The 26,417-nt window shown below is 46.4% G+C and overlaps 3 protein-coding genes across 8 annotated transcripts; 2 read left to right on the top strand and 1 right to left on the bottom strand.

Annotated features, from left to right (window-relative positions):
* Positions 1-32: 32 nt before the first annotated feature.
* LOC147371989 (DDIT3 upstream open reading frame protein) lies at positions 33-4,242 on the top strand. The gene is made up of 4 exons (XM_086400360.1): positions 33-129; positions 2,652-2,699; positions 3,411-3,568; positions 3,661-4,242. Exons 1-2 carry the CDS (start codon positions 67-69, stop codon positions 2,691-2,693), a joined length of 105 nt encoding a protein of 34 aa, XP_086256486.1. The 5' UTR covers positions 33-66; the 3' UTR covers positions 2,694-2,699; positions 3,411-3,568; positions 3,661-4,242.
* DDIT3 (DNA damage inducible transcript 3) lies at positions 3,431-4,242 on the top strand. The gene is made up of 2 exons (XM_086400358.1): positions 3,431-3,568; positions 3,661-4,242. Exons 1-2 carry the CDS (start codon positions 3,431-3,433, stop codon positions 4,027-4,029), a joined length of 507 nt encoding a protein of 168 aa, XP_086256484.1. The 3' UTR covers positions 4,030-4,242.
* Positions 4,186-22,941, bottom strand: MARS1 (methionyl-tRNA synthetase 1). Of its 6 annotated transcripts, XR_015163876.1 has the most exons (23): positions 22,790-22,941; positions 21,704-21,794; positions 21,480-21,558; positions 21,267-21,401; positions 20,847-20,922; positions 20,432-20,604; positions 20,156-20,262; positions 16,267-16,383; positions 15,924-16,127; positions 14,997-15,198; positions 12,818-12,892; positions 9,262-9,854; positions 8,369-8,539; positions 8,101-8,196; positions 7,623-7,740; positions 7,051-7,264; positions 6,214-6,345; positions 6,002-6,106; positions 5,724-5,910; positions 4,807-4,878; positions 4,668-4,691; positions 4,494-4,580; positions 4,186-4,399 (listed from the first exon to the last, which is right to left on the bottom strand). XR_015163876.1 is itself a non-coding variant. In XM_086400351.1 (22 exons), exons 1-22 carry the CDS (start codon positions 22,896-22,898, stop codon positions 4,253-4,255), a joined length of 2,721 nt encoding a protein of 906 aa, XP_086256477.1. In that variant the 5' UTR covers positions 22,899-22,941; the 3' UTR covers positions 4,186-4,252. The 6 variants fall into 6 exon arrangements, 2 of the variants coding, with proteins under 2 accessions (XP_086256477.1, XP_086256478.1); XR_015163875.1 differs by lacking the exon at positions 4,668-4,691; XM_086400351.1 differs by lacking the exon at positions 9,262-9,854.
* Positions 22,942-26,417: the final 3,476 nt, after the last annotated feature.

The following is a 26,417-nucleotide window of genomic DNA, read 5'->3' on the forward strand; positions in this document are numbered from 1 at the left end:
CCTGTTAAAAGATCTCAGCTCCGAGGATCGAGGTCAGAGGCTTGAGTCTAAGGCATAGAGTGTATCATGTTGAAGATGAGCGGGTGGCAGCGACAGAGCCAAAATCAAAGCCGGAACCTGAGGAGAGAGGCGAGTACTGATTCCCCATCTACCTTTTACCCTCCCATCCTCTCGAACACGAATTGGCCCCTTAAAGTTAGGGCATCCGCTCTTATGGGTGTAGCCCCACCCTCTCCGCAAAGAAGAGAAGTGAGTGTCCCGGGGAGGGATGAGGAAAATCCTTTATTCGAAAGTAGTGCTTACGAGAAAGACACCCCGTCCTTCAAACGACCGCACCATCCTACCCCTGCCCGGAGCACAGTCCCTGATCTGTGCTGTTAGGCGACCGGGCTCCAGCGAGGAAGATTTATTCTCGCGTTGCTGACCCTAGGCCTCTTTGTTACGCCTGTCCGGTGGGAGGCGGGGCAACAGGACACACCCCCGAAAAGCCTGGTGACCCAGTGGTTCGGGCCGCTACCGCCGCTTTGCCACTGGCGGCCCTCCCCCTCCCCCTGCCCCCAATCCTGTCTTGGCCTCAGCGTCTCGGGGCCAGCATAGCCACGTCAGTAGCTGGGGCTTCTGGACCTCCGCAGAACATTCTTTCCGCACCCTTGCAGAGAACAGAAAATCTTAAGCCGGCACAAGTCTTCGGGAAGAGGGGTGTCGATGGACAGGGAACGGAGATGAGTTTTCCTTTCCCCAAAGCCCTCTAGCCTCCTGCTCAGGAGAGCATCTTGGATCTTTTAAGTGTGGGAAGCCCCTTGGGGTCTCCCAAGTGGGTTGCCCTTCCCCTGGGATTGGTGCGTGCCTCTTTCCCCTTGTCCTGTCTTCCAACTAATCTCTTTGTAACCATTGCATCAGGCTAGCCCCCTGTTTGGCTCTGCAGCCCTCTGGCCTGGGGCTCCACTGCTGATGAAAGCCTTGTCCCACACACGGGAAGGCAAGAAGGGTTCCCCAGGGAGGACAGCTCTGCAGAGAAAGATTCAGGACGATATTGCATCTGCAGTCCCCAGTGGCAGGGAGCTGCCGCTCTGCCTTTGAGCTTCCTTTTCCTACCCCTGTGAGAGATTGGGGAGAATTTATCCATTCATTCCTAATACTTAACCAGACCTACTGTGTGCCATGCAGGTTGGTACCCAGCATTTATCCACAAACAAGAGAGAAAAATGTCTGCTGTCTCAGAGCTTACATTTCAATGGGAAGAGGCATACAGTAAGCAAATATGTAAAGTGCCATAGAAAACATTAAAGCATGGAAGGGTAGAGAATGCTGAGTGGAGGTTACAGATTACACTGGGTGGTCAGGGATTCCTTCACTGAGGTGATATTTAAATGAAAGACTTATGTGGGAAGAGAGAGCTTTCCAGAAGGAATAGCAAGAGCAGGAGTCCTAAAATGGGAGCATGTATAGTATCTTTAGGGATCAAGAGGCCAGTTGGCTGGACTAAAGTGAGCAAGAGCTGGGGAGGTCAATGAGAAAACAAGGCAAGGAAGGAGCAGACTGTGGAGGGCCTTTTAAGCCATTTAAAGGACTTCAGCCTTTAATATTGGAGAAAGCAATGGCACCCCACTCCAGTACTCTTGCCTGGAAAATCCCATGGACAGAGGAGCCTGGAAGGCTGCAATCCATGGGGTCTCTGAGGGTCAGACACGACTGAGCGACTTGACTTTCACTTTTCACTTTCATGCATTGGAGAAGGAAATGGCAACCCACTCCAGTGTTCTTACCTGGAGAATCCCAGGGACGGGGGAGCCTGGTGGGCTGCCGTCTCTGGGGTTGCGCAGAGTCGGACATGACTGAAGCGACTTATAAGCAGCAGCAGCAGCCTTTAATATGTGTGAGATTAAGTTTTAAACAGAGGAATGACACACCCTGACTTAAGTTTTAAAAGGTTCACTTTGGCTACTGTTGTAGATAGACTCCAGGAGGGGTTGGTTGCAGGAGCAGAAACTGAGAGACCTTCTGCAGTCACCTAGGAGAGATGAGAGTAACTTAATCTAGATTAGCAAAAATGGAATTGGTGAGACGTGTTTAGATTCTGGGGTTTTGAAGAATGAGTTTAAGTTTTGCTGTTGGTTTGGACTGGATTGTGGGGTCTGAGAGGAGTCAAGGATGATACCAAGGTTTTTGGCTCAAGCGACTAGAGTTGCTGTATACTGAGATGGGAAAGACCTTGGTAGGGGAAGATTAGCCAAAGTTTGTCTTGGGACGTGTTAAGTCTGAGATGCATATTAGATATCCAGAAGGAGGTCCCAGGAGAAGTCTAGACTGAAAATACACATTTGAAGGTGGTCAGTGTGGGAATAGAATTAGGAAAAGGCCACTTGATTTGTTCCCGCCCCTGTAGTCCAGTCCTTACCCTGGCACATTTGAAGACTGCCTTGAATTTAGAAAAAGCTGAGTTGGCCAGGATTTTGCTATTATGTAATCAGGACTACAAATGTCAGCAACTAAAAATAAAGGAAGTCAGGCTCTTCTCTGTCCTTGGAAATGGCTACAGAGACTGATAACTATCAATAGGAAGTAAGGAAGGACCAGTAGGAAGCTGGAGGTAAAAAGAACCTTTCTCCACCCTTCCAAAAATGGCTAATATTTATCTTTGATCTCCACAGTGTTCCAGAAGGAAGTGTATCTTCATACATCACCACACCTGAAAGCAGGTAAGTTTAACTGACCGTTTCCCCAAACTAGCTCCTAAGAGTTGCTGCTTATGAAATTATGAAAACACCTAGAGAAGACAGGAGAGGAAGGTTTGAATCTGAGCAGGTTTTTGCTATTAGGCCACATCCATCCTCCTGGCCTGCCCTTAAAGAGGTGACCAAATCCCTATTATTAGAACATGTCCTAATTGAAAGCTGGGTCTTGAGTGCACAGTCAGGTGAGGTCTCACCACACCTCATTCCCCACCCAAGGTTAGATGGACCCAAGGACTGTTTGCCCAGGCTCCCCCCACAGGAGGAGAAAGGAGTACAGGTGTCTGGTAACCGCCCCTGGAAACAACCAGTGGAGTTCCCCAAGGGAAGCTGAAGACTTTTACTAGGAACCCATAAGAATGCATGTCCAGGTACTTGCTTCTTCAAGTGCTGGGCAAAAGCAAAAAGGGACTCTCATTCTAGGTCAGGGGTTGAGACATTTTAAAGGGCCAGACAGTAAATGTTTAAGATGTCGAGGGCCTCACACCATAGTCTATCTCACAGCTGTTGTCTCTGCTATTGTAGCATGAAAGCAGCTGTAAAACAACATGTGAATAAACTGCTGTGGCTGCTTCCCAATAAATTTTTATCTACCAAGACAGGCAGCAGGCCAGTGTGTAGACTGACCGGTGGAGCTTCTTTCCTCACCCCCACTATCCTGAGTATGTCCTTTTCCAGAGCCTGATCCAGCCACAGAGATGGCAGCTGAGTCACTGCCTTTCTCCTTCGGGGCACTGTCCAGCTGGGAGCTGGAAGCCTGGTATGAGGACCTGCAGGAGGTGCTGTCCTCAGATGAAAATCGGGGCACCTGTGTTTCACCCCCTGGAAACAAGGAGGTAAGAACGCTAGGCCTGGTGCCGGGGGAAGTGGAGGTGCTGCCCTTCCCTTCTCAACTAATTCATACCTACCCTGCCTTATCTCCTTGAAGGAAGAATCAAAAAGCTTCACCACTCTTGACCCCGCCTCTCTGGCTTGGCTTACTGAGGAGCCAGGACCACCAGAGGTCACACACACCTCCCAGAGCCCCTGCTCTCCAGAGTCCAGTCAGAGCTCCCTGGCTCAGGAGGAAGAAGAGGAAGACCAAGGAAGAACCAGAAAACGGAAACAGAGTGGCCAGTCCCCAGCCCGGGCTGGCAAGCAACGCATGAAGGAGAAAGAACAAGAAAATGAAAGGAAAGTGGCACAGCTGGCTGAAGAGAATGAACGACTCAAACAGGAAATCGAGCGCCTGACCAGGGAAGTGGAGGCAACTCGCCGAGCTCTGATTGACCGGATGGTTAATCTGCACCAAGCATAAACAGTTGGGACCAGCACTTCCATTTCAGGCCACTTCTGACCCTTCCTGGAAGTATCTACTGACCACGTCACCAGTGCCAACGACATACCCAACCACCATCGATTCAGCAGGGGAGAAGCTTAGAGTCGACGATAGAAAAGGGTCTTAGCGTGTATATAGATTGTACATTTATTTATTATTGTCCATATCCATTAAAGTGACTTTCTATGATAAGTTCTCACTTTCACTTTTTCTTCTTGCCTTTAGAGGTTTCCAGGGGTTTCCCCTCAGCTAGAGCCAACTGTTTCTTCAGATCCAAGAGTTTAGCCACCTCTGCAGCAATCTGGTTCTTGTCTGCCTTCTGTGCCTTCAATTCTCGGACAATATTGCCCTGAGAAGAGAGGGGGTGGGGGAATAAGTGAGACCAGAAAGGACCTATTTAGGATTCAGCTTTGCCAGCTTCCCGTAGGGCTTCAGCCCCACACCTGCTTGGTCACTTCCTCTGTCAGTGCTTGGATCTGCTGCGGTCCAGCTGTTGTCAGTCCAGCTGCTGTCTTGGGGGATGCTTTTGCCTTGAGAACAACAGGACAGAGTTAGCACCTGCTACCATAAACATCTGACTTCAGGTTTGACATAAGATTGCAGGGGCAAGTGATTACCTTTAATGCCAAGGACTCTTCTAGCTAAGACAGGAAAGAAAAACTAAGTGAGGAAGCAGCAGGGCCAAAAGAGATGAGTGAGGGCTACTGAGGGACATGGAGGACTGTTGGTGGGTGAGGCAGTCTTTAGATTTCTCACCTGGCCCCCACTGAAGCGCTGCTTCAGACTTTCAATCTGGTCATTTTCCAATTTTTGGAACAAGGGACTGACCTGTGAAAAAAATTCCAGAATCATCCACTGATGGGGTATAAATTCTTATTTGACTATAAAGAGGGCCTCTCCACGCCAGCTTCTGACATTTAGGAACTCAAGTTTCCAAAAGAAAGGTTGAGTGTACCACTGAGCAAAATACATGCTGACTTCAGTAAAGAATTCAGAAAAAGCACTGGCATTCATTAGGATCAAAGATTACTTGGGCTATTTAATAATGCTAGGTTGATGCAAAACCTTAGAGGAGTACGTACATATTTTTATCACCTTGTCTTCAGAAAGTGGCTACCCTGTATTTTCCCTGCCCCCTGGGTTCTGGCACGAAGGACAGTGAGGATATATGGACTAAAGAAAATATTGGGCTTGTAAACCAATACCAAGGGCTTTATATCAGAAACAAGCCTAAAGTGCAGAGTGGAGGTGAGGGTGGAATGGGTTGTGAGAACAGCTATGAGAGTGTCACACCCAGAGTAAGTTCTTCCCTGAGCCCTCCTCCAAAGGCTGCATGGCAAGGTAGAAATTTTGAAGGACTTCCCTAGTGGTCTAGGGGTTATGACTCCATGCTTCCAACACAGGGCATGCAGGTTCAATCCCTGGTCTGGGAAGATCCCACATGCCCTGGGACAACTAAGCCCATACACAACAACTACTGAGCCCATGTGCCTAGAGCCAACGAGACAAACCACCACCACGAGAAGCCTGTGCACCACAACTCGAGAGTAGCTCCACTTGCCTCAACTAGAGGAAGCCCGTGTGTGGCAACAAAGACTCAATGTAGCCAATAAATGAATAATTTTTTCAAAAGAAATTCTGAAAGAGGCTGGCTCTTCAACTCTCAGACCTACCGTGCCAATCTGGTGTCCTGCTGGTAAGGTGCATAGGAAGTTTGTGGGCAGGATACTGCAGGCTGGAGGTGGGAGCTGCAGCTGGGCTTGGATGGTGGCACTAACTGTAGGCATGTAAGGCTGGAGCATGACGGACAGCAAGGCAGCTATATTCACGGCCAAGCCTGTCACTGTCCCTGCCCGCTGCCTGGGGAAGAAAAAATACTAGTCCAGACCTCCAAGAGGACACATCCAACCAGTCACTTTATTTCTGTAGCCAACCCTACCTTCTTACCCACCTGTCAGCTTCGCCACCTTTAATCCGCTTCCAGGGCTCGTTCACCTGAATGTACTGGTTGCCATGGCGAGAGATGGTGAGGATGCTACGTAAGGCATCCCGGATCCTGGGAAGGAAGGATGCAGGCCAAGGTGTAAGGTCCTGGGGGTACCAGTATGGGGTTGTTAACATGCCAGCAGATCACGGAGTTGAGACAGAGGTGTAGATACTTACCGAACCTTCTCTAGCAGCTGGTGGTAGTGCTGGAGCTCCAGGGTGATATGGGTCAGCAGGCGCTGATCATCAGAGGTGAGCACCATCTCAGGCACAAAACCCCCAAAAAACTTGGACACAAACATCCCAGCTCTGGATGGGAGTAGGGAAGGAAGAGAGAGAAGAAGAGTTACTGCCCAGTCTCCTTACAGAAAATTGGACACGGTTTTCACAATTTTACATTTTCTCAGAACTGAAGCCACCTGGCTCCCTCAAGCTGGAAAGCAAAACTTATTTTCTCTCTCCCCTAAGAAAATGTCTGCACGTGACAGACATACTTTACACACAGATACCCGTCATATAAAGGAAACATATCCCTCATGTAAGGTTTTCAGTAACCTTTTGTTTTTCAGAAGTCAGTAACTTGAAATGATCAAGCTGAAATATATACATTAACTGATATCTAACAAATACATCCTCTTGCAGAGACTACCTACCTGATCATGGTGGTTAATAACCAAATCTGAAAGGGTGGGTAGCCACAGAGATTATTTCTTTAGATTGCAGAATAGCTGAGATAGGGACTAATAATGGAAAGTGAGACTGAAGTGATAAAACTCCAATCTCCTACCCCTGTGCTAAAAAAACCCTTTTTCGGTCAAACTTTTAAGTGGCCTGCGAGTGAACTTGCACTAGGAAAGGACACACTTCTAATAACGTTAATAAAATAATTAGCAAAAATTCACTTTGTGACGAACTCTGCTAAATCACATCTCCACAACTAACTTCCCCCCTTACAAGCCGCTCCCCCCGCCACTCCCAGCTATCTGCTGCCTCTCACCCCTCACCAGATCCCACCTGTTGATGAAGTTGCCCAGGTTGTTAAGCAGCTCGGAATTATTCTTGAACAACATGTCTGTCCAGGAGAAGGCACTGTCCTGCCCCTCAGGCCGAATGTACAGCAGATAGAAGCGCCAGATGTCAGCAGGGATCCCTGTGTCCTGGGCCATGTCCCCAAACACTCCCACACCCCGGCTCTTAGAGAATTTCCCATCCTCGTAATTCAGATACTCTGGACAGAGAAGGAGAATGCCAACCATCTGTTCAAATCATGTCCTTCGTCCCTGACCCACTAACTCTTCTTTTCTCAACCTCAGCTCTAGAGTAGCTGGCCTGCATAGAACTTGGGAGATGATTCCTCTCCAATGTGATCTTTTCCCCTTTACTTCCACCCATTACAAAATTTAGCTCTGAACTTCTGCTCTCTTCAGGTCCTTGTTTCCTTTTTCTGGGTTGAGCGTCCATGTTCTAACTGTTTCCTATTTCACCTCAACTCCTAACTCAAGACCTAGCACCTCTCCAGGAATTTCCAAGCACTGCCTTGGTCCTCACTCCCTAGGAACACCCCCATCTTCAGTCTCCCAGGGTACCTGTAGCAATGAGGTGGCTGACCAAGGTGTAGTTGTCCTCAGCTCCTAGGGCTGAAGAAGGAAAGACTATGCCATGGAAGGGAACATTGTCCTTGGCCATGAACTGATACAGGTTCACCTATGAAATATAATTGGGAGACAGAGCTCCTGAGAGCCTCTTCAAAGGCCTAAGAAAGATCAGGTACCCAATCCTAACCACCCCGCTACACATTCACCCTTCTCACAGGCAGTGGGTACAAGTGTGCATGCTCGGTTGTGTCCAACTCTCTGTGACCCCAGGGATTACGGCCTGCCAGGCTCCCCTGTCCATGGGATTTTCCAGGCAAGAATACTGGAATGGGTTGCTATATTCTCCTCCAGGGGATCTTCCCAGCCTAGGGATCAAACCCACATCTCCTACATCTCCTTCATTGGCAGAATTCTTCACCACTGTGCTACCTGGGAAGCCCCATGGACAGGCTAACCAAGAACTACTCACTTGTTCTGGGTTCTTCCACCACTTCTCCCATTGGTCTGTGTAGTTGGCTGTGATGGACAGATAGCCAATGGTGGCATCAAACCAGACATAGAACACCTGGAGGGCCAGGAGGGAGGGGACACGGTTGAATGCAAGCACACCGGAAACCCCTGCCGACCCAGAGTCTCAGATTGAAACAAGGCATAACCAGTGGTCTGTTCTGCTCGCCCAGGGTTTCAACCCCAAAGCTGAATCATACAAGATCTGAATAAAGCACAGGGTTTTTTACCTTGTCCTCAAAACCTTCTAAGGGCACAGGGGTTCCCCACTTGAGGTCTCGGGTTATACAGCGGGGCTTGAGGCCATCTCGAAGCCAAGAACGAATGATGAACCGGGCGTTGGCAGTCCAGTCACTGCCAGGCAATGTCTTCTCCAACCACTCCTCCACCCGCGCTGCCAGCTGATAGCAGAGAAGCACAGAGCTGGTTTGTGACAGCTGCATGTGTGGTCAGCATAAGGATAAATACATACAAGCTTTTTGGAGTCATTTATTGATATATAATTAAAATTAAGGATTCATGACTTTGCCATAGCAATTCTACTTGGGATTTTTTTCAACAGAAATTTTCACATAAGTGTGTATAGATGTATTTATAAGAGAACTGCACCGCTCATCACACCAAAAATTAAAACTAATTCACTTGGTTCAGTAGAATTTAAAGAACTATGGTTTATCAACCAATGAAATACTTATTAAGGCTTTTAAAAAGTATGTAAAGATCTCAGAAATAGATTAACTAAAGCAAACTTCAAAATAGTAATATAAGATATAATCCTATCATTATAAAAATAAGTAATCGTAATACACGGATTAACATAATCCCAAAAAATATATCTTAGTACTTTATTCTCAATGAGATTAGGGGGAACATCCACTTTTACACCATCTATTTCATTCTGAAATTTTAAAAACAAGTGTTTATCGCTTTTGTAAGCAGAAAAACAAAGATAAACCTTTCATAAGGAATGGTTCACATGATTCATCCACAGAAACACCACAGCACCAGCAGCCTAACAACACACTGTCCTGGTGAGGCTGTGGCAAACAGGTGCACACTCTACTAGGAGGGAGGTAAAACTGAACAATACCTACTGAGAAAAATCAGGCCATAAACTACATACACATTTATTCTGGACACAGCAAGTGATCCCTTAAGGAATTTATCCTGAAGACAGACTTCCCACAATACAAAAATACATATGCACAAGGTTATTCACTGCGACAGTATTTTTAACTGCACAATACTGGAAACTACCTGAATGATGAACACAAAAAATTGGTTAAATAAACTATGGTACCCACACAGAATGAAGTACTATGCAACTGTTTAAGTAACAGGGCTTCCTTGGTGGTCCAGTGGTTAACGATACACCGTGCAATGCAAGGGACACAGGTTCAGTCCCTGGTCCGGGAAGATTCCACATGCCGTGGAGCAGCTAAGCCTGTGTGCCACATGCTTAGAGCCTGTGCTCCGCAACAAGACAAGCAACAGCAATGAGAAGCCTGAGCACCACAAGAAGAGTAGCCCCCACTTGCCAAAACCAGAAAAAGCCTTCACATAGCAATGGAGACCCACCACAGCCAAAATATAAATAAATAAAAATTTAAAGGAAAAAACAGTGAATTCCGTGGTGACCAAGTGATTAGGGCTGCACTCTTCCACCACAGGGAACACGGGTTTGACGGCTGGTCAGGGAACTAAGGTCCCTGCATGCTGCCAAAACAAAAACAAAAACAAAACAAGACTGAGTAAGAATGATCTTTATGAGCTGACATGTATGGAGTAGTCCTGATACAGAATGATTTCTAGAACATACTGTTAGGTGAAAAATATAAAATGCAAAATAGTATGTATAGTATGCTATATTTTGTATAAGAAAAAATAGATACGTATGTATACATACATTCATCAGCTCATCTTTATATATATATCAAATGTTTTATATATATATATAAAAGCTTATCTTTACAAAAATAAACACACTAAGACTAAATCAGAAAACAAAACCAATCGCCTACAGGAGACAGGAGAACAAGGCAGCACGGACAGGAGGGGAAGGACCCTTCTCTGAGTATTCTGTTGTTCAGTCGCCAAGTCGTATCCAACTCTTTGTGACCTCGCAGACTGCAGCACGGCAGGTTTCTCAGGGTTTTGATTTAGAAGCATACTAACGTTCTATATTTTCAAAAAACAAGTATGAGGAGAGAAAAAAAAACTAGAAGCAAATGAACCTAAATGATTGGCTTATTTCAGTAACATAATCACACTGAAAGGGGGAAAAAACTGAGCCAAGACGATGTTGAACACATTTGATTACATACCCTCAGTTGTAGGGGAAGGAGCAGGACTGCAAACTAACCCTAAACTCACCTTAGTAGGTTTTTTGGTAGCAGTATGGGTGAAGCAATTCTGAAATTATTTTTAGGTGTACTGTAGGATCAAATAAATGAGTAAATAATGTTGCTGGAAACCAGAGTACTTACTGTGTGGAAGAAGGGAGATAAAAAATATGGGATGAGGGCAAGTGAAGAAGAACTCCAAGGGGCTGGACTGGAATGGAATGTCAGTGTGAACCTAAAATAAAATGCCTAACTTTCTGCTCACAGAGCTGAGAACCAGCTGAGAACCAAAGACATCCAGGAGCAATGAGCACACAAAACTTGGCCTCTAATGCTGTTCCCTATTTAAAAAAAAAAAAAAAACCACAGCTTGGTGGAGAAATGGTTGGATCCCAGGATGGAACAAGATGAATCTAGAATATCCTGCTATGCTAGAAAATAAGTGCTTAAAAATGATAGGAGACCTCAGAAACGCCCAGAGAAACCACCCTGAGGCTCCCGTTGGCCAAATAAGGAACAATTAGAACATCAACAATATTTAGGACAGGAATCAGTTATAAACCATTGAAAAAAATTGGAATCCATGAGTCAACACTGATGGTAAGTAGATAAATAAATGAATGACGGAGAAGGGTAAGTGTGGAGAGAGTGGGAGAGTTGGCAAATCTTAATAAAAACCTGGTCAGGTAAAAATGGTTAAATAAACGGATGCTAAATTCAGAGGAACCCTTTCAATGAAGATCAAGATACTTGCATGGTCTTAAATGTGCATTTCCACATACTGCTTTTAAGTTGCAAGGGGTGAAATATTAATTACACAGTGGAGAAGCCTAGTAACATCTTGACTGAACAAAATTTACGTCACTGATAAGGGGGAAATGGCCACCACATGCCTCCGGAAAGAACACGGTATCATCTATGCAATATTCCAACTGAGGATGCATAATCTGAATCTAATCATGAAGAAAACAGTCAATAAATGCAAAATGAAGAATATTCTGTTTTGAAAGGGGGATCAAGGTCTATATTCTTAAAAACTGTTAATATCATAAAAGATAAAGGCTGAGGAACCGTTTCAGATTAAGGGAAACTAAAGGACAGAAAAACTAAATACATTAGTCAGAGCCAGATTCAGCACTACAGGAAAAAACATGCTAGAAAGCATATTATTGGAATAACTGACAAAAATGGAATATGGATGGTAGATCACACAACTATATTATTGTTAAATTTCTTTAAGCTGTTAACCATACTGTGGTTATGCAGGAACATGTCTTTTTTCTTAGAAAACATACAATGAAGCATTTAAGAATAAAGAGAATCTATAAGTACATATACATACATGTATGAGACAGAGAATATGCTAAGGCAAATGGAGCAGAATCTTAACTGCCAGTGAATCTGGGTAATGGGTACATGAGGTTCTTGTGGGTAAAGAACACAAGGTTCTTTGTTCTAGGAAATGCTTATTCCCACAACTCTTTCTGCAAGTTTGATATCATCTCCAAATAAAAGTTTAAAAGGAAAAAAAAGGGACTTCCCTCGTGGTCCAGTGGCTAACACTCTGAGCTTCCAATACAGATGGCCCTGGTCAGGGAACTAGATCCCTCAAGCTGCAACTAAAACAGAAGATCCTGAGTGGGGTGCAACTAAAACCTATGACCCAGCGCAGCCAAATAAATATTTTTAAAAAATAAATAGGAACCTCCCTGGTAGTCCAGTGGTTAAGACTCCAGTTTCTAATGCAAGGGGTGCAGGTTTGATCCCTGGTCAGGGAACTAAAGTCCCACATGCCACAGGGTATGGCCAAAACTTTTTAAAACAAATAAAACGAAAAAAAAGACAGATCCACTAAAGTGAAAAATTGGTCAAGACAAATTGTGAAGTAAAAGAAAGTAGACTGCAGAGTAATATGAATGCCATGATCTAATTTACATTAAGGAAAAGACAAAAGGCATAAAAATACTTTCATTCAGCACACCACAACCAGAAAGTAGCTCCCATTCACAACCAGAGAAAGCCAGACTGCAGTGACCCAGTGCAGCCAGAAATAAATTGATTAAAAAATAATAATAATCACAAAAATAAAAATAAAACGTTCACATGCAAGTGCTACAGAGGAAAATGAGCAGCAAAAACTACCTCTTGGCAGATGGGCCTGGCCTTTCACTCTGTGCTCTTTTCCTGTTACATCTTTTTACATTAAGCATGCGTGATTTTAAAATGGAAATTAAAAACATGGGAGAGTGATTTGGTATACATTTGTCTCTGCCTGTCGCTGAGGCAGAGGGTGCAGGAGAGGCTGTGCAGACTGGCTTGAGGGAAAGGCCCACTCACCTTAGGCAGGTCCAGAAACAGGTGCTGAGAGGATTTCACCACAGGGCACGACCGGCAGACTTTACACTGAGGCTTCTGTGAAGGGAAATTCAAGAGAAGGGGTGACCCAGGGCAGGGCAGTTGGAATCAGGCTACAGGCCAGGAGCTGTCCAGGTGAGGAGAGAGGCACAGAGAGATGAGGTCCCCTGTCTGCCACCACACTTCACCCCATTCTCACACCCCACCAAGTAAGAACTACTTACTTGGGCCGGTTCTGAGCTTGGAGACTCAGGTCTGCAGGGCACAACTTTTGCTACAGAGTTTCACGTCTGTGTCCTTTCATTCCCAAGAACAGGAAAAATGCATTCTCTGGAGCACAGGCTAAATAGACCCAGGCTAGACAGCCCTACAGCTGTGTGAGGAGTGAAAAGAGCGACCAAGAGAAGACACTTGAGGAAGTTACGCTCAAGCAGAGAGAGCGGGCTTGCATGAAAAACAAGCGCGGGCCTTCACATGGCAAAATGTCGAGAAATACTTATCTGCATGACACGACATGACTGTACAAACAATGAAGTATGACAGCTAAAGGAGTAACAGTTGGGTGGGGCAAGTCAATGAAAGCCTGCAAGTGAGTTTTGATCTGGGTTTTTGAAGGTGAGAAATTATAACTCTCTCAGGATCTCTCTCCCGAACTCCACGTGCCTGTATCAACTGCCTACCTAACATCCCTCCCTGGATGTCTAAGGAAGCATCTCCAACTTAACAAATCCAAACAGCGTCACCATACTCTACCAGAAAGCAATTCAAGTAGTCTTGCCCGTGTCTGTAGATGGTGCTACCAGCCACCCAAGCTGCTCAAGCCAAAAACGTAAAGTCTCCATTCTCTTGACTTATCTATCACCTCAAATTCTAGTCTGTCCAGTTCCACAGAGTCTGCCTCCAAAACATATCTCAAATCCTTCCCTGCCCCCTCATTCCCCCTGCTATTAACCTAGTCCAAGCTACCATCACTCCATTTCTGAGCTACCGCCACTCTGGCCTCCAAACTGGTTTCCCCGCTTTCTCCCTTGCTTCCCTCCCACCCATTATCCACAGAGCAGCCTGCCATTCCACTCCAAGAGGGCTAACTGTGCCCGGAAATCTGGTCACTGCCTACGTCTTTGACCTCATCTCAACCCACCACCACCTCTCCACCCCCACCCACCGTGAGCCACACTGGTCTTTTCAATTCCCCTTTTCATTGCTCTGCTGCCTTGGGTCTTTGCATTTCCTGGTCCTTCTGCTTAGAATACTCTTCATCCCACTTATCGCCTCCTGGCTCCTTCTCATTCTTCAGTTAAACACTCAGTTCAAATGTTACCTTCTAAGAGGACTTCCCTAATCACCCAGCTCAACTCTTCCCCCCAGAAGTCACTCTGTTACATCTTCCTGGAAGCTTACAGCAACTACATTCTATCTTTAGTGCTGGTCTTCTCTGGCACTAGATAAAAATCTGTCTTGTTCATTGCTACAATGTCAATAACCAGAACTATGACAATGCTACTGTAAAGACTCAAAAAAGTTTGTTGAATAAATGAACAACTACCAAATGAATAAACATGGAGTAGAAGAAAGGTGGTATTTATGGAAGAAAGGAAGAACTAAACAAGCGCAGAACAGCTGGTGTGAAGCAGGAGAAAAGGTAGGAAAGTATGAATTCAACTTATCTATTTCCCAGCACAATGCCAAGCACATAGTAAATGCTCAGTATGAGTGATCAGTTGCTAAGACTAGAGTAAAAAGAGCCACTGGTGAAAGGTCTTGAATGCTAAATCAAAAATCCTATGGAGGGACTTCCTTGGTAGTCAGGTGGTTAAAACTGGATGCTCCCAACGCAGAGGGCACAGGTTCAATCCCTGGTCAGGGAACTAAGATCTCACATGCCAAAACAATAAAAATTAAAAAAAAAAAAAAATCCTATGGACAATAAGGTCCTACTGTATGGCACAGGGAACCATGTTCAATGTCCTGGGATAAACCACAATGGAAAAGAATATAAAAAAGAATGCATATATATGTATAACTGAATCACTCTGCTGTACAGCAGAAATTTATATAACATTATAAATCAACTATACTTCATTTAAAAAACATTCTAAGTGACAGTCCCTTAAAACTAGACACTCTCTCCTTCTAGGCTCCCAGGAGACCCTCCTCTTACCTTGAGCTCAATGGCATTGATGAGCTTGCCACACTTGTCACACTGGTCACCCCGGGCTTCCTCGTAGCCACAGAAGGGACACACACCCTCCACAAAGCGGTCAGCCAGGAAGCGGGCACAGTGCTCACACCGCAGTTGCTCCACAGTATCTTGCAGCACAAAACCTCGGGCCAACAGCCGCTGGAAGATGTCCTGGGTAATTCTGACGAGATGTGGAAGGGACCAGGGAAGTCAGAGGAAGCAATGCACCCTTCCTTCCTGCCACTCCACCTAGGACCCAAACTCACCCAGTCCAAGTGCCAAAGAAATCAGGGAGAGGCCCTCTAGTCATCTGTAGGGAGTTTACTGATGAGCCCAGACCCCTCACAACTCCCCACATGATCTCTTTCTTCATCACTCTAGAATTTACTTTGGTCAAATACAGATTTATCTGTTTTGTATTCTTTGTTAACAAAAATCTCCAAAAGGATAGGACTGATTAGTTCTTTGATATGTCCTAAAAATTAAATCAGTCCAACTGCTAAACTGCACAGCACTCTCGGGCAGCCTACCTACTGTGTAGTATTTACAGGCATGACAATCAGACAGAGAATGAATGAAGAGAATGAATGTTTGCTATAAACACACAGGAGTGGGAGGGGCTGTCCTAAGACTGTAAGAGAAGGGAGGCGGGAGGGGCGAGGCAGATCCTTCCTGTGAGCGTAAGTCCTGTCTCTTCCCCACCTCAGAGGCTCCTGCAGCCCTGGTCAGGCTTCTGCACACAACGACTCCCCATAATAATGTCTGAGACACATCACATTTCAGGACAATACCCAGATGTTTGGGGGCAGGGGGAGCAACAACTTTGGTTCCTTCTGTCTTTCTGTCCCCTCAATATTCCGACTGCCCCCCACCCCCTCCATTTATGATTGATCAAAGGACACCTACTTGGTCTGCTGTGGAGTGGTAGTCCGACCAAAAAAGTCAAACGAAATATTAAACCAGCGGTAGATGTCAGCGTGGATAACATGGTACTTGTCACAGATCTCCTGTGGGGTTAGTCCCTCCTCCATAGCCTTGGTCTCTGTCGCTGTACCATACTCATCTGTCCCACACAGGTAGAGGGTGTTCCACTGACGGAGCCGGGAGTACCTGAAAAGGAATGTAGTGATCATGAGGCCCCATCTCAGCTCCCTCCCTGCACCCAGGATCCTTCCAGTCTCCCCACTTGAGGCCTATTTCCTTGGGGCGCACTGCCTCCTTGGGGCCCTCCCCCAGTAGCTGGCCGCACCTTGCAAAGACGTCGGCACTGAGCACACAGCCGATGATGTTTCCAAGGTGGGGGACGTTGTTGACGTAAGGGAGGGCGCTGGTGATGAGCACATTTCTCTCCCCAGCCACGGGCAACCTGGTAGGGAAAAAGAAAGAGAACAGTCCAGGGGGAGATGAAAGGGTCAAGAGAGACCCAAAGTGCACGAAGCAGCCAGATGCATCTATTCTACTGCCCAGGGTCACGTCCATCCGAAGTCTTTCCTCATATGAAGCTGCTGGAGCTTAAACTTCCCCGGAAGCCATGAGATCCCTCCAGCTGCGAATACAGGGCCCTGCCCATAGCGAGCAAGCCTCGTGTACTGCTCCTAAGGAGGCTCATTCCCACAAGGAGCTCTGTCCCTCTTTATAATCCTAAGTGCTCCTTTCCATCAGCTGGTTCTCAGGCTCCAGCCTCCTAAGTACTGACAACTCTCCCCAGGCTCTCTTCAACCATCATTCACTAACTCCCTGGACTTGAACACCACCCAAGAACACCTCTCCCCTTCTTTCCAAGTGCTATGTTAGCATTACCTCTAGTCAGGACCTGAAATGCTTACAATCCATCAACCCACACACAAGCGTTCCCAAGTCCTCTCATATCCCAGGACTTTTCACGCCCTAACCCATATGGGTCAGCCACTTCCTCATGGCCTGTCTCAAACCAGCAGGCACCAGCCACTGCCTTCATAGCTATAATCTCCTCCCCACTGTCCCAGGATCATTCCTAGTCATGCCACTCAATCTGCCGCCAGAGGTCACTCAATCTGCTCTTCTCTCTCCATGCTTTGTCACCCATGACAGCTCGGCTGAACACACCCTATATCCACCACCCTCCCCAGCACTAACACCTCACTAGGGTTCATCTTTCCAATCATTCTTTTTTTTCAGTTTTAATATTTTTTCTTGAAGTATAATTGATTTACAATGTTATTTCAAACCATTCTTAACTTACAACGGCCAACTCCCAACAATTACCATGTTCTTCAACCGTAGGCACCCTGCAGGCTCACCGAGTCTCGGAATCTACTAACAGAGACTCCAGAGTGTTAACTACTAACAGAGGTGTTAACCTCACCCTTCTTTCCCAGCTGCATGCTGTATATCTGGTTAGACGGTCCATCTACTTCCTGGAACATTTTACAGCTCATTTCTTCAGGAAGTGCTCACCAATCTCTCCTGCATTCATTGACTTTTCTCCCCATGACTGAATACCATAAATTTCTCTGAAATCCAGCTTAGAAAGCTCCTTCAGGAAAACCCTCCCTCACTGACAATCGGCCTTCCACCCAGTCATTCTTGTACCCTGACCCCCTAAGCAACCTGTACCACACACGCTGCAGTGCTCCTTTCTGTGTCGCTCTGTAACGTCTCTCTCATCTTGTGTGTGCTTACTACAGTGGAGACATAAAGGTGAGTATGCCCAGGGTTCTGCCCTCAAGGAGGGTACATTCTATCACATAACTTCTGACTGGGATCAGTGCGATCAGAGGTACAAAGTGCTCACAGAGGTCAAAGGAAGTTGAGCATCTCCAGCCCAAGACTCCACAGAGGGACTTCCCTGGTGGTCCAGTAGTTTAGAATCCACCTGCCAGTGCAGGGGACATGGGTTCCAGCCTTGGTCCAGGAAGATTCTACATGCCAAGGAGCAACTAAGCCCATGCACCACAGCTACTGAGGCTGCACTCTACAGCCTGTAAGCCACAACAACTGAAGCCCACGTGTCTAGAGCCCATGCTCAGCAACAAGAGAAACCCACGAACCACAACTGGAGAAAACCCACACGCAGCAATGAAGAGCCAACACAGCCAAAAATAAAGACTCCACAGAGGCAGAACTACTTGGGTTGGGTTCTCAAGAATGGGTGGGAATTTGCCAGATTCAAGACTTTTGGGGTGCACTTCAATCAGAAGCAAAAGCATTTGCTCTAGCATTTGCTCTAACACCAGCTGTCTCCTCCTCTAAGTATGCATTCAAACAAGTTAGCCTGTATAGACACCTGAGAAAGTCTACCTCCTATTCTTTATTACCTTCAAATCAATCCTCAGTAGGTACTCACAGAAATATTCAAAATGAGTGATTGAATAAAAGATGAACTTTCACTAACTCATTCAAATTTTACCATTTTCTACCAAATACTTGACCCTGTGCTACAAGATACTCCATGTAAAAGAAAAGAGAGTCCCAACCTTCAATAAGTTTACAGATTAGTGAGGAGACAGACACGTAGAGACAATTACCATAAAATGTGACAACGGGAGCTGCCAGAATATGAAGCACTTAAGACTCTCAAGCTGTACAGAGAAGGACATGACAGACCCAGTCTCCTGAACAACTGTCCAGCAGGTAGGGGAGACACAGGCCTTCCAAGAAGAGCATGAGCAAACACACCAAGGTGTGAGTATATGATCTCAGCCTGCCTCCTCTCAAAGCTCATTCTGACCCAGCTGTCCCCTGACTAACCAGCCTCCAGCCACTGGCCTTTTAGAAATTCCTTATAAAGATGCTTCCTCTATCTGAGACAGCCTTTCCCCAGACTTACCCTTGCCTGAGTAACTCCTACTCATCTGGCAAGTCTTAGGTCTCCTTTTTCTCTGGCTGTACTGCGCAGCTTGTGGCATCTTAGCTCCCCCACCAGGGACTGAACCCAGGCCCTCAGCAGTAAAAGCATGGAGTCCTAACCACTGGACTTCCAGGGAATTCCCACAATTGTTAGTTCAAATGTTGTTTTTTTCTAAGTTAACCTCCTGTGACATTTTCTCACAGCACTTGTTTTTTCCTTCATACTACTTACAGTTTTTAAAATACCTGTCTATAACACTAGACTCAAAGTGGCATGACAGCAGAGTCTTGTCTGTTTGCTCCCCTCTGTAGACCCAGTTCCCAGCACACAGGGCCTGACAAGGAGTGGACACGTAAATCTTTATTGAACAACATGTTCAGAACTACAAATACTTCATTTCGATGGAAAAATCTACATACGGGTGTGACTTTTTTTTTTTTGGCCACACCACACAGCTCCCTGACCATGGATTGAACCCAAGCCTTCACCAGTCAAAGCACCAGTCTTAACCACTGGACCCAGCCAGGAAATTCCCACTATGTGTGTGAATATTATCTTAGCTATCAGAAGAGTGATAAAACATGATGCTAAGCATGCAGGCAGGAGCGAGATCATGAAAGACCAGGTGAAGTACACAAAGAAACAATCTGTAGAATTCTGAAAAGGAGGATGAGATGATAATATCAGCAGTTTTAAGCAGCCATCTGGTGACAATATGGAGCACAGGACAGCAGGGAAGGAGAAGGTAAGAGATGGCAAGGCCCCACTCCAGGTTAGCAGCAGTGAGGACAGGGAGAAGGGATGGATACAAGGACTCCTTAGGAGTTAGAATCAATGACCTGGTAATGGAGTAAATGATACAGGGAAAGATGAGAAAATGGTACAGATAGATGACACCAAGATTTCTGGCCTGGATCTTTAGGTGGAAGGTGGGAGTCATTCACTAAGACAAGTGACTAAAGGAGAAAGAGAAGCTGGCAGGGAAGGTAAGAGATTTGGTTTTGGACATGATGAGTTTGCAATGCCAGTGGAGGTGGAGAATCAAGGAGGTAGTCTGACAGATGTCTAAAGCTCAGAACAACGATCTGAACGGGAAAAACAGACTAAGGTACAATCAGTAGGTAGAAAGTAACTGAAAACACAGGTGTGGGGGGGAACTGAGGGACAGTATGTCCAAAATATTAGCCAAGAGATTAAGAGGATAGAGAATTACAGAAAGGTCAGCGATGGGGATTAAACAGGCAGGAACTGGCTCTATCAACAATTTCCACATAAGAAACCAAGCCCCACTCAGTCTGTGCCTACTCACACTGGATTCTGCTGCGGCCGAAGAGGGGGCAAGCTTTCCAGGCCCTTCTCCCAAGCAGCTACAGCCACGGCAATCTCCTCCTCAGACAGAGTAGCCAGTTCCTCCTCCTATGAAGAGTGGACAGTATCCCTCACCAGGTAAGAAGGGCACACAGAGTAAGGAAATTCTCTCCAAGAACTGACATAGTTAACAGCTGTGCTCAAACTCTCTCTCCAAGCCACCCCCACCACCTCAGGCACTGCGGCTGTGTGGGTACCCCTCTTCTTTGTTCCAAACCTCAGGCTCATTGCTGACAAGCCTGCCCTCAAGGGAGCTGGGCTGGGGCTGCTTCTGGAGGTAGGGCCGGAGGGCCAGGACACCCTGCTGCTTCAGCACAGTCTCTGCAGCTCGCTGACATGGCTCCTGAGAACTCAGTGTCTGGAACCAGCTGTGCAGGGCACCCAGCTCCTCTGTGGGCATGGGAGAAAGGAAACAATCAACAAGACCTAGAATCGGTAGCTGGAAGGGGACCTCCTCCCCTTCTTTATGAAGTTTCTCTAGCTGCCTTTCCCAATTCCCTCAGCTGTCTTTCTGCTATAGTTGCCCTGTCAAGTTACAGCTAAGAATAGGTCCTCAATAGTCTACTACCCACTCTGTAACCCCCACACCAAGTTCCTCAGGCTGGTGGGGAAGTGATATGCACAGTTCTCACCAGGGAGATAGGATGGGTCTTGGAGTAACGGGTAGAGCGCTCCCCACAAAACAATATCAGCTAGAGATTCTGTCTCCTTTGTTGAGAAACAAAAAGAAAAAGTACACAGGTGAGACACTCAGTTTCTTCCCATGGATATAATAATACTGTACATTTCCTAAACACTTATTAAGTATCAAGCACTGTGTTAAGCATTTTAAATTATCTCAATTCTCACAATAACCCACTGAGAAGGGTACTAACATCACTCCCACTTCAAAGACGAGAAACAATGAACATTAAAGAGGTTATGAGTTTTAAAGGTTACACTGCCAGTAAGGGGCAGTTGAGGGGGGAGGGGTTGAACTTTGAATACAGTCTTCCTCCTTAATTCTTATACCATACAGCTTTTCCCAACCCTGATTTCAAGGCCCAACTCACCCCAGCCAGGAACGGACAGCTCCGACGACTCAAGCTGTGGTCAATATGCGTCAGGGCTCTCCGAACTGGGCCAAGAACATCTTCTCCCTTCTTCCCTTGGACCACTAAATAGTACAGGGCAGCGGACAAAGCTGGCTGAAACACAGGAGACACGGGTCAGGACGGCCGTGCAGAGCAACAATCTGCCTGCCAACCCCCACATCTCAGTCCCACCTGCAGCTCGGTTGCTTCCCATTCCAGCCACTGGTTGGTGAGGTCATCTTGCTCCCAGCCAGATAACAGAAAGAAGTATCTACCCAGGGAGAGAGCAACAGAGGGAGAATTAAAGGGGCTCGTTGGTCGAGTCCATTTCTCACGCCAGTTGTAAATAAGGCCACACAGAGGACAGTAACCCGATTTTATTCAGCCACCTCCCTGCATCAAGGACCAATACTGACCGACAGATTGCACTGGTGGAGAAGAGGTAGTTGCCACTATCCAGCTGCAAGACAGGGACCTTAGGCCGGGTCAGGAATGGGACCACACACTCTGACACAGGGGAGGAAGATGGGTGAAAAAGAGAGACAAGAAATACTATGTCAACTTAAAAGGACATCTTCACAGTCGTGGGGGGGGTACTAGGAGGGCAGAGGGGGGTGTGGGGGAGATGGGCAGTCACCAGGAGAGGGTCCAGGATAAGACCTCTGAAAGGGGGTGGGTCCAGAATGAGCTGGAGAGACAAGCAGGTGTTCAGCTGAAACAGATGGGGACTGCAGAGAGGATGTGGTGGTACTGGGGTAGTGCTGCAGCCAAGAACTGGAACAGCTGAAGATAACCAGGATATCTGATGTTTTCCCAGGTGGCTCAGTGCTAAAGAATCCACATGCCAATGCAGGAGACACGAGTTCGATCCCTGCGTCAGGAGAAGGAAATGGCCCCCACCCCAGTATCCTTGACTACAAAATCCCATGGACAGAGGAGCCTGGCGGGCTACAATCCATAGGGTCACAAAGAGCCGGACACAACTGAGAGACTGAGCACAAGAATATCTGAAAATGATCTGAGCTACCCTGGGAGAACTGACAAGAGAACCGCTTAGGAGTCACACAAACAGATAGCTGGGAATGAGAAGAGGTAAACCGAAGGGAGCATGTGTGTCTGTGTGTTTAGGAGAGAAAAGTAGGGTTTCCTAAGAAAACCTGGGGGTTATCATATGAATGACGTGTGGGGAGGGTACCTAGTAGGTATGGGAGGTTGGAGAGGGGAAGGAGGTTCACCGGAGTGAGACAAGGTCCTGAGAGAGGAAGGAGGGGAGACCAGAAATTAGAGAAGGGTACACTGAGGCTAATTAAGGGAAGTGACTGATGAAAGATGTCACTGGGAGGGAAGAAGGTATGGGGTGCTGAAGGATAACGTGGGAGGAAATTGACGGGAGTGCGTGGTGTTGGGGCCTGGAATGTTGGCGAAGACAACTGTGGGGTCGTTGTCTGCGTGTTCCAGTCCCGCCCGTCTCATCCACCGCCCACTAGCGCCAGCTCGACTACCTTCTGGGCCTACAGTGCTGATGAGCAGCTCCGCTCTGCCCTGGGCCCTCCCGGCCGCGGCCAGCACAGGCAGACTCCCCGGAGCGCCCTCACTCACGAACAACCTCATTTCGCCGTGGACCCCACGCTGATGCAACCGGAACCGGTCTCCCGCCAGAGGGCGGACCGACCGCCGCGAGGCACGCCGGGAAATGGAGTCCCGAATGAAGCCGTCCCCCTGGCCTGGCTCCCGGAAAGCTGACTGTTTCTCCCATCATGCAACACTAGAAAACAGGAAAGGAGTGTCATAGAGATGGAGAGGCCTTAGATGCGGTGCCAGAGCGACACATTATTGATGGGAGGACCGGAGACCTTAACGTGTAGGGCCCAGCGCACTTTAATCCTCTAAAGCAGCCAGAAGCCGGTGACGGAAACCGAGGGCCCCACTTTCTTGCTGAAGTGGCGCTGTCATGACAGAGGCAACTCGCAATGGCTTACTCTAGATTCGAGTCCATAAGAATCAGAGTTCTAGAGTTGAGAGTTATGATAAACTTAATGTTGTGCTGTGTGCTTAGGGCTTCCCTGGTGGCTCAGAAGTTAAAGCGTCTGCCTCCAATGCGGGAGACCCGGGTTCGATCCCTAGGTAGGGAAGATCCCCTGGAGAAGGAAATGGTAACCCACTCCAGTATTCTTGCCTGGAGAATCCCATGGACGGAGAAGCCTGGTAGGCTACACTCCACGGGGTCGCAAAGAGTCGGACACGACTGAGCGACTTCACTATGTGCTTAGTCACTCAGTCGTGTCTGAATTACTTACGTTAGGGACACTAACTTAACGTTGCTGCTGCTAAGTCGCTTCAGTCGTGTCCAACTCTGTGCGACCCCAGAGATGGCAGCCCGCAAGGCTCCGCCAACCCTGGGATTCTCCAGGCAAGAACACTGGAGTGGGTTGCCATTTCCTTCTCCAATGCATGAAAGTGAAAGGTGAAAGTGAAGTCGCTCAGTCGTGTCTGACTCTTAGCGACCCCATGGACTGCAGCCAGGCTCCTCCGTCCATGGGATTTTCCAAGCAAGAGTACTGGAGTGGGGTGCCATTGCCTTCTCCGAACTTAACGTTGCTGCTGCTGCTAAGTCGCTTCAGTCGTGTCCGACTCTGTGCGACCCCATGGACTGCAGCCTACCAGGCTTCTCCGTCCATGGGATTCTCCAGGCAAGAACACTGGAGTGGGTTGCCATTTCCTTCTCCAATGCATGAAAGTGGAAAGTGAAAGTGAAGTCGCTCAGTCGTGTCTGACTCTTAGCGACCCTATGGACTGCAGCCTACCAGGCTCCTCCATCCATGGGATTTTCTGGGCAACAGTACTGGAGTGGGGTGCCATTGCCTTCTCCAACTTAACGTTAGTGACAATTAAAAATTAATTTAGATGTCTTATTAACAAAAGAGAACGTGACTATTAAATATTGATTTAATACTAGTCTGAATCCATATGCAGACTGGCAACCTCATTAAAGGGAAGGGAGGTTTCGTATAGAAAAGTAGATTGAAGGGACTATGAAGGCTAAGAGTTGGGCAATTGTTTAGTCGCTAAGTGATGTCCAACTCTTTTGTGACCCCACAGACTGTAGGCTGCCAGGCTCCTCTGTCCATGGCATTTCTCAGTCAAAATACTGGAATGGGTTGTCAGTTCCTTCTCCAGGAGATCTTTCCAACCCAGGGTTGGAATTCATGTCTCCTACATTGTCAGGTGGACTCTACCACTGAGCCACCAGGGGCAATAAGTATATTCTATTCTAGGAAGCACGTATCAGTAATTGAGAAAGGGACCTTCTTAATCATCTTTGAATCCCTTTAAAATTAATTTAATTAATTTAATTTTATTAATTTAAATTAATTAATAAAATTAATTAATATATATTTCTCAAAAAGAACTAATTTTTTTAAATGGAAAAAAACCCACATTTTTAATTTTCAAAACACTCTGTGGTGGTTCTGGGCCTTTTGAAGCTAAGCCATAAGAAGTCTTGCAGCTTCTGCCCAGGCCTCTTGGCACACTCTGATAGCATTGAACTGCCATGTAAGAAGTCTTACTACTCTGAGATTGCCATGCAGGAGTGGTGTCATGTTGACATGCTGGTTGACAGTGCCAGCTGATCCCAGCATTCCATCCATCCTCATCAAGGTGTCAGGTATGTGAGTGAAGCTTTCCAGACCACACCATCTATCTGATTGCTGAATACCACCAAGTGATCCTAGTCAACACTACATGGGACAGAAGAATCACCCAGCGGAGCCTTGCCCAAGCCTCTGCCCCATAAAATCATGGGTTCTAAGAAAATAATTGTTATTTTTTAAATTACAGACTGTGAGGTAGCTTCTGTCATTCTCATTTTTCAGATGAGGAAAACTTACTACCCTACAGAGAGGTTACTTTGAGCTATATAAGGCATTGAAGATACAGTTGTTCACAAAATAGGCTTCTACCTTAGCAGAGCTCACAGACTTTCTGGGAAGTTAGAAAAGTCAAATAACCTTAAAGTGTCATGAAAGTTATAATGAGGGAATGTAAAGCTTGCTGTAGGATCTCCTAGTTAGGGCCCTTACTTGACTGTAAGGAGTTAAGAGAGATTTTCTTGTGCAAATGACCTTTCAACTGAGATCTAACTAATGACTAAGAATTAGTCTGATAAAGATTGGTGGAAGTGGAGAGAGGAAGTGTTTCAGGCAGAAGGAACAACTTATGCAAAGGACCAGAGACCTCAATGCATTTTAGGAATGTGAGGAATTAGTATGTGGCTGGAATATGGAGTTTGTAGTAGGAAGTGTGAAAATGCTAGGCTAATAGGAGAAAGTCTCTATAAACCATACTGTAAAATCTGGACTTTATTCTGAGGAAAATGGGAAGCCTTTGAATGGTTAAGTCAGGGGAGTGGCAGGGCATTTTTATGTTTTGGAAGCATCACTGTGCCAGGAATGGACTGGAGAGGAGCAGAACTATATGCAAGGAGACTAGTTCAGAAATTATATTATCTGGGCTTAAAAAGGCAGTAGTTATAGTGATTAAAGGAAGTAGATTGCAAAGATTTAGTAATCAGCTAAATATGAGTGCTGAAGAATCAAGACAGTTAGGGTTGGCTGCTAGATTTCTGGCCTGGGCTATTGGGTACACCCTCAATGTGCTCCAACAGATGATAGTATTTCCCCTTTCATAGTGATTATCGCACTGTATTTTAATCGTTAACAAGAGGGCAACAATTTTACTTTTGACTACACATCACAGCATGCAGAATTTTAATTCCCCAAACAGAGATGGAAGCCCTCCCTCCTGCAGTGGAAGGGCCAAGTCCTAACCACTGGACCACCAGGGAATTCGCTAAAAAAGGGCATCTTAATTGATAATGCCTAGCATAGAGTTCTTGCCCTGGTATGTATGATAGTAAGCATTCAATAAATATTTATAAATTTAAATTTAAATTGGGAGTTCCCTGGTAGCCTAGGTTTTGGGATTCTGGGCTTTTACTGCCATGGCCCCAGTTCAATCCCTGGTCGATGAAGATCCAGCAAGCCGCTTGGTGTGGCACTCCCCAAAAAATTAATTAATTAACTTAATAGTGGTACTTCGAGAGAAACAAGTTTATGGAGGAAGCTGACA

The sequence above is a fragment of the Bos grunniens genome, chromosome 5 (genome assembly GCF_055505025.1).
Source record: "Bos grunniens cultivar Pamir isolate PY7600 chromosome 5, Bosgru_T2T1.0, whole genome shotgun sequence".
Taxonomy (NCBI): Eukaryota; Metazoa; Chordata; class Mammalia; order Artiodactyla; family Bovidae; genus Bos; species Bos grunniens.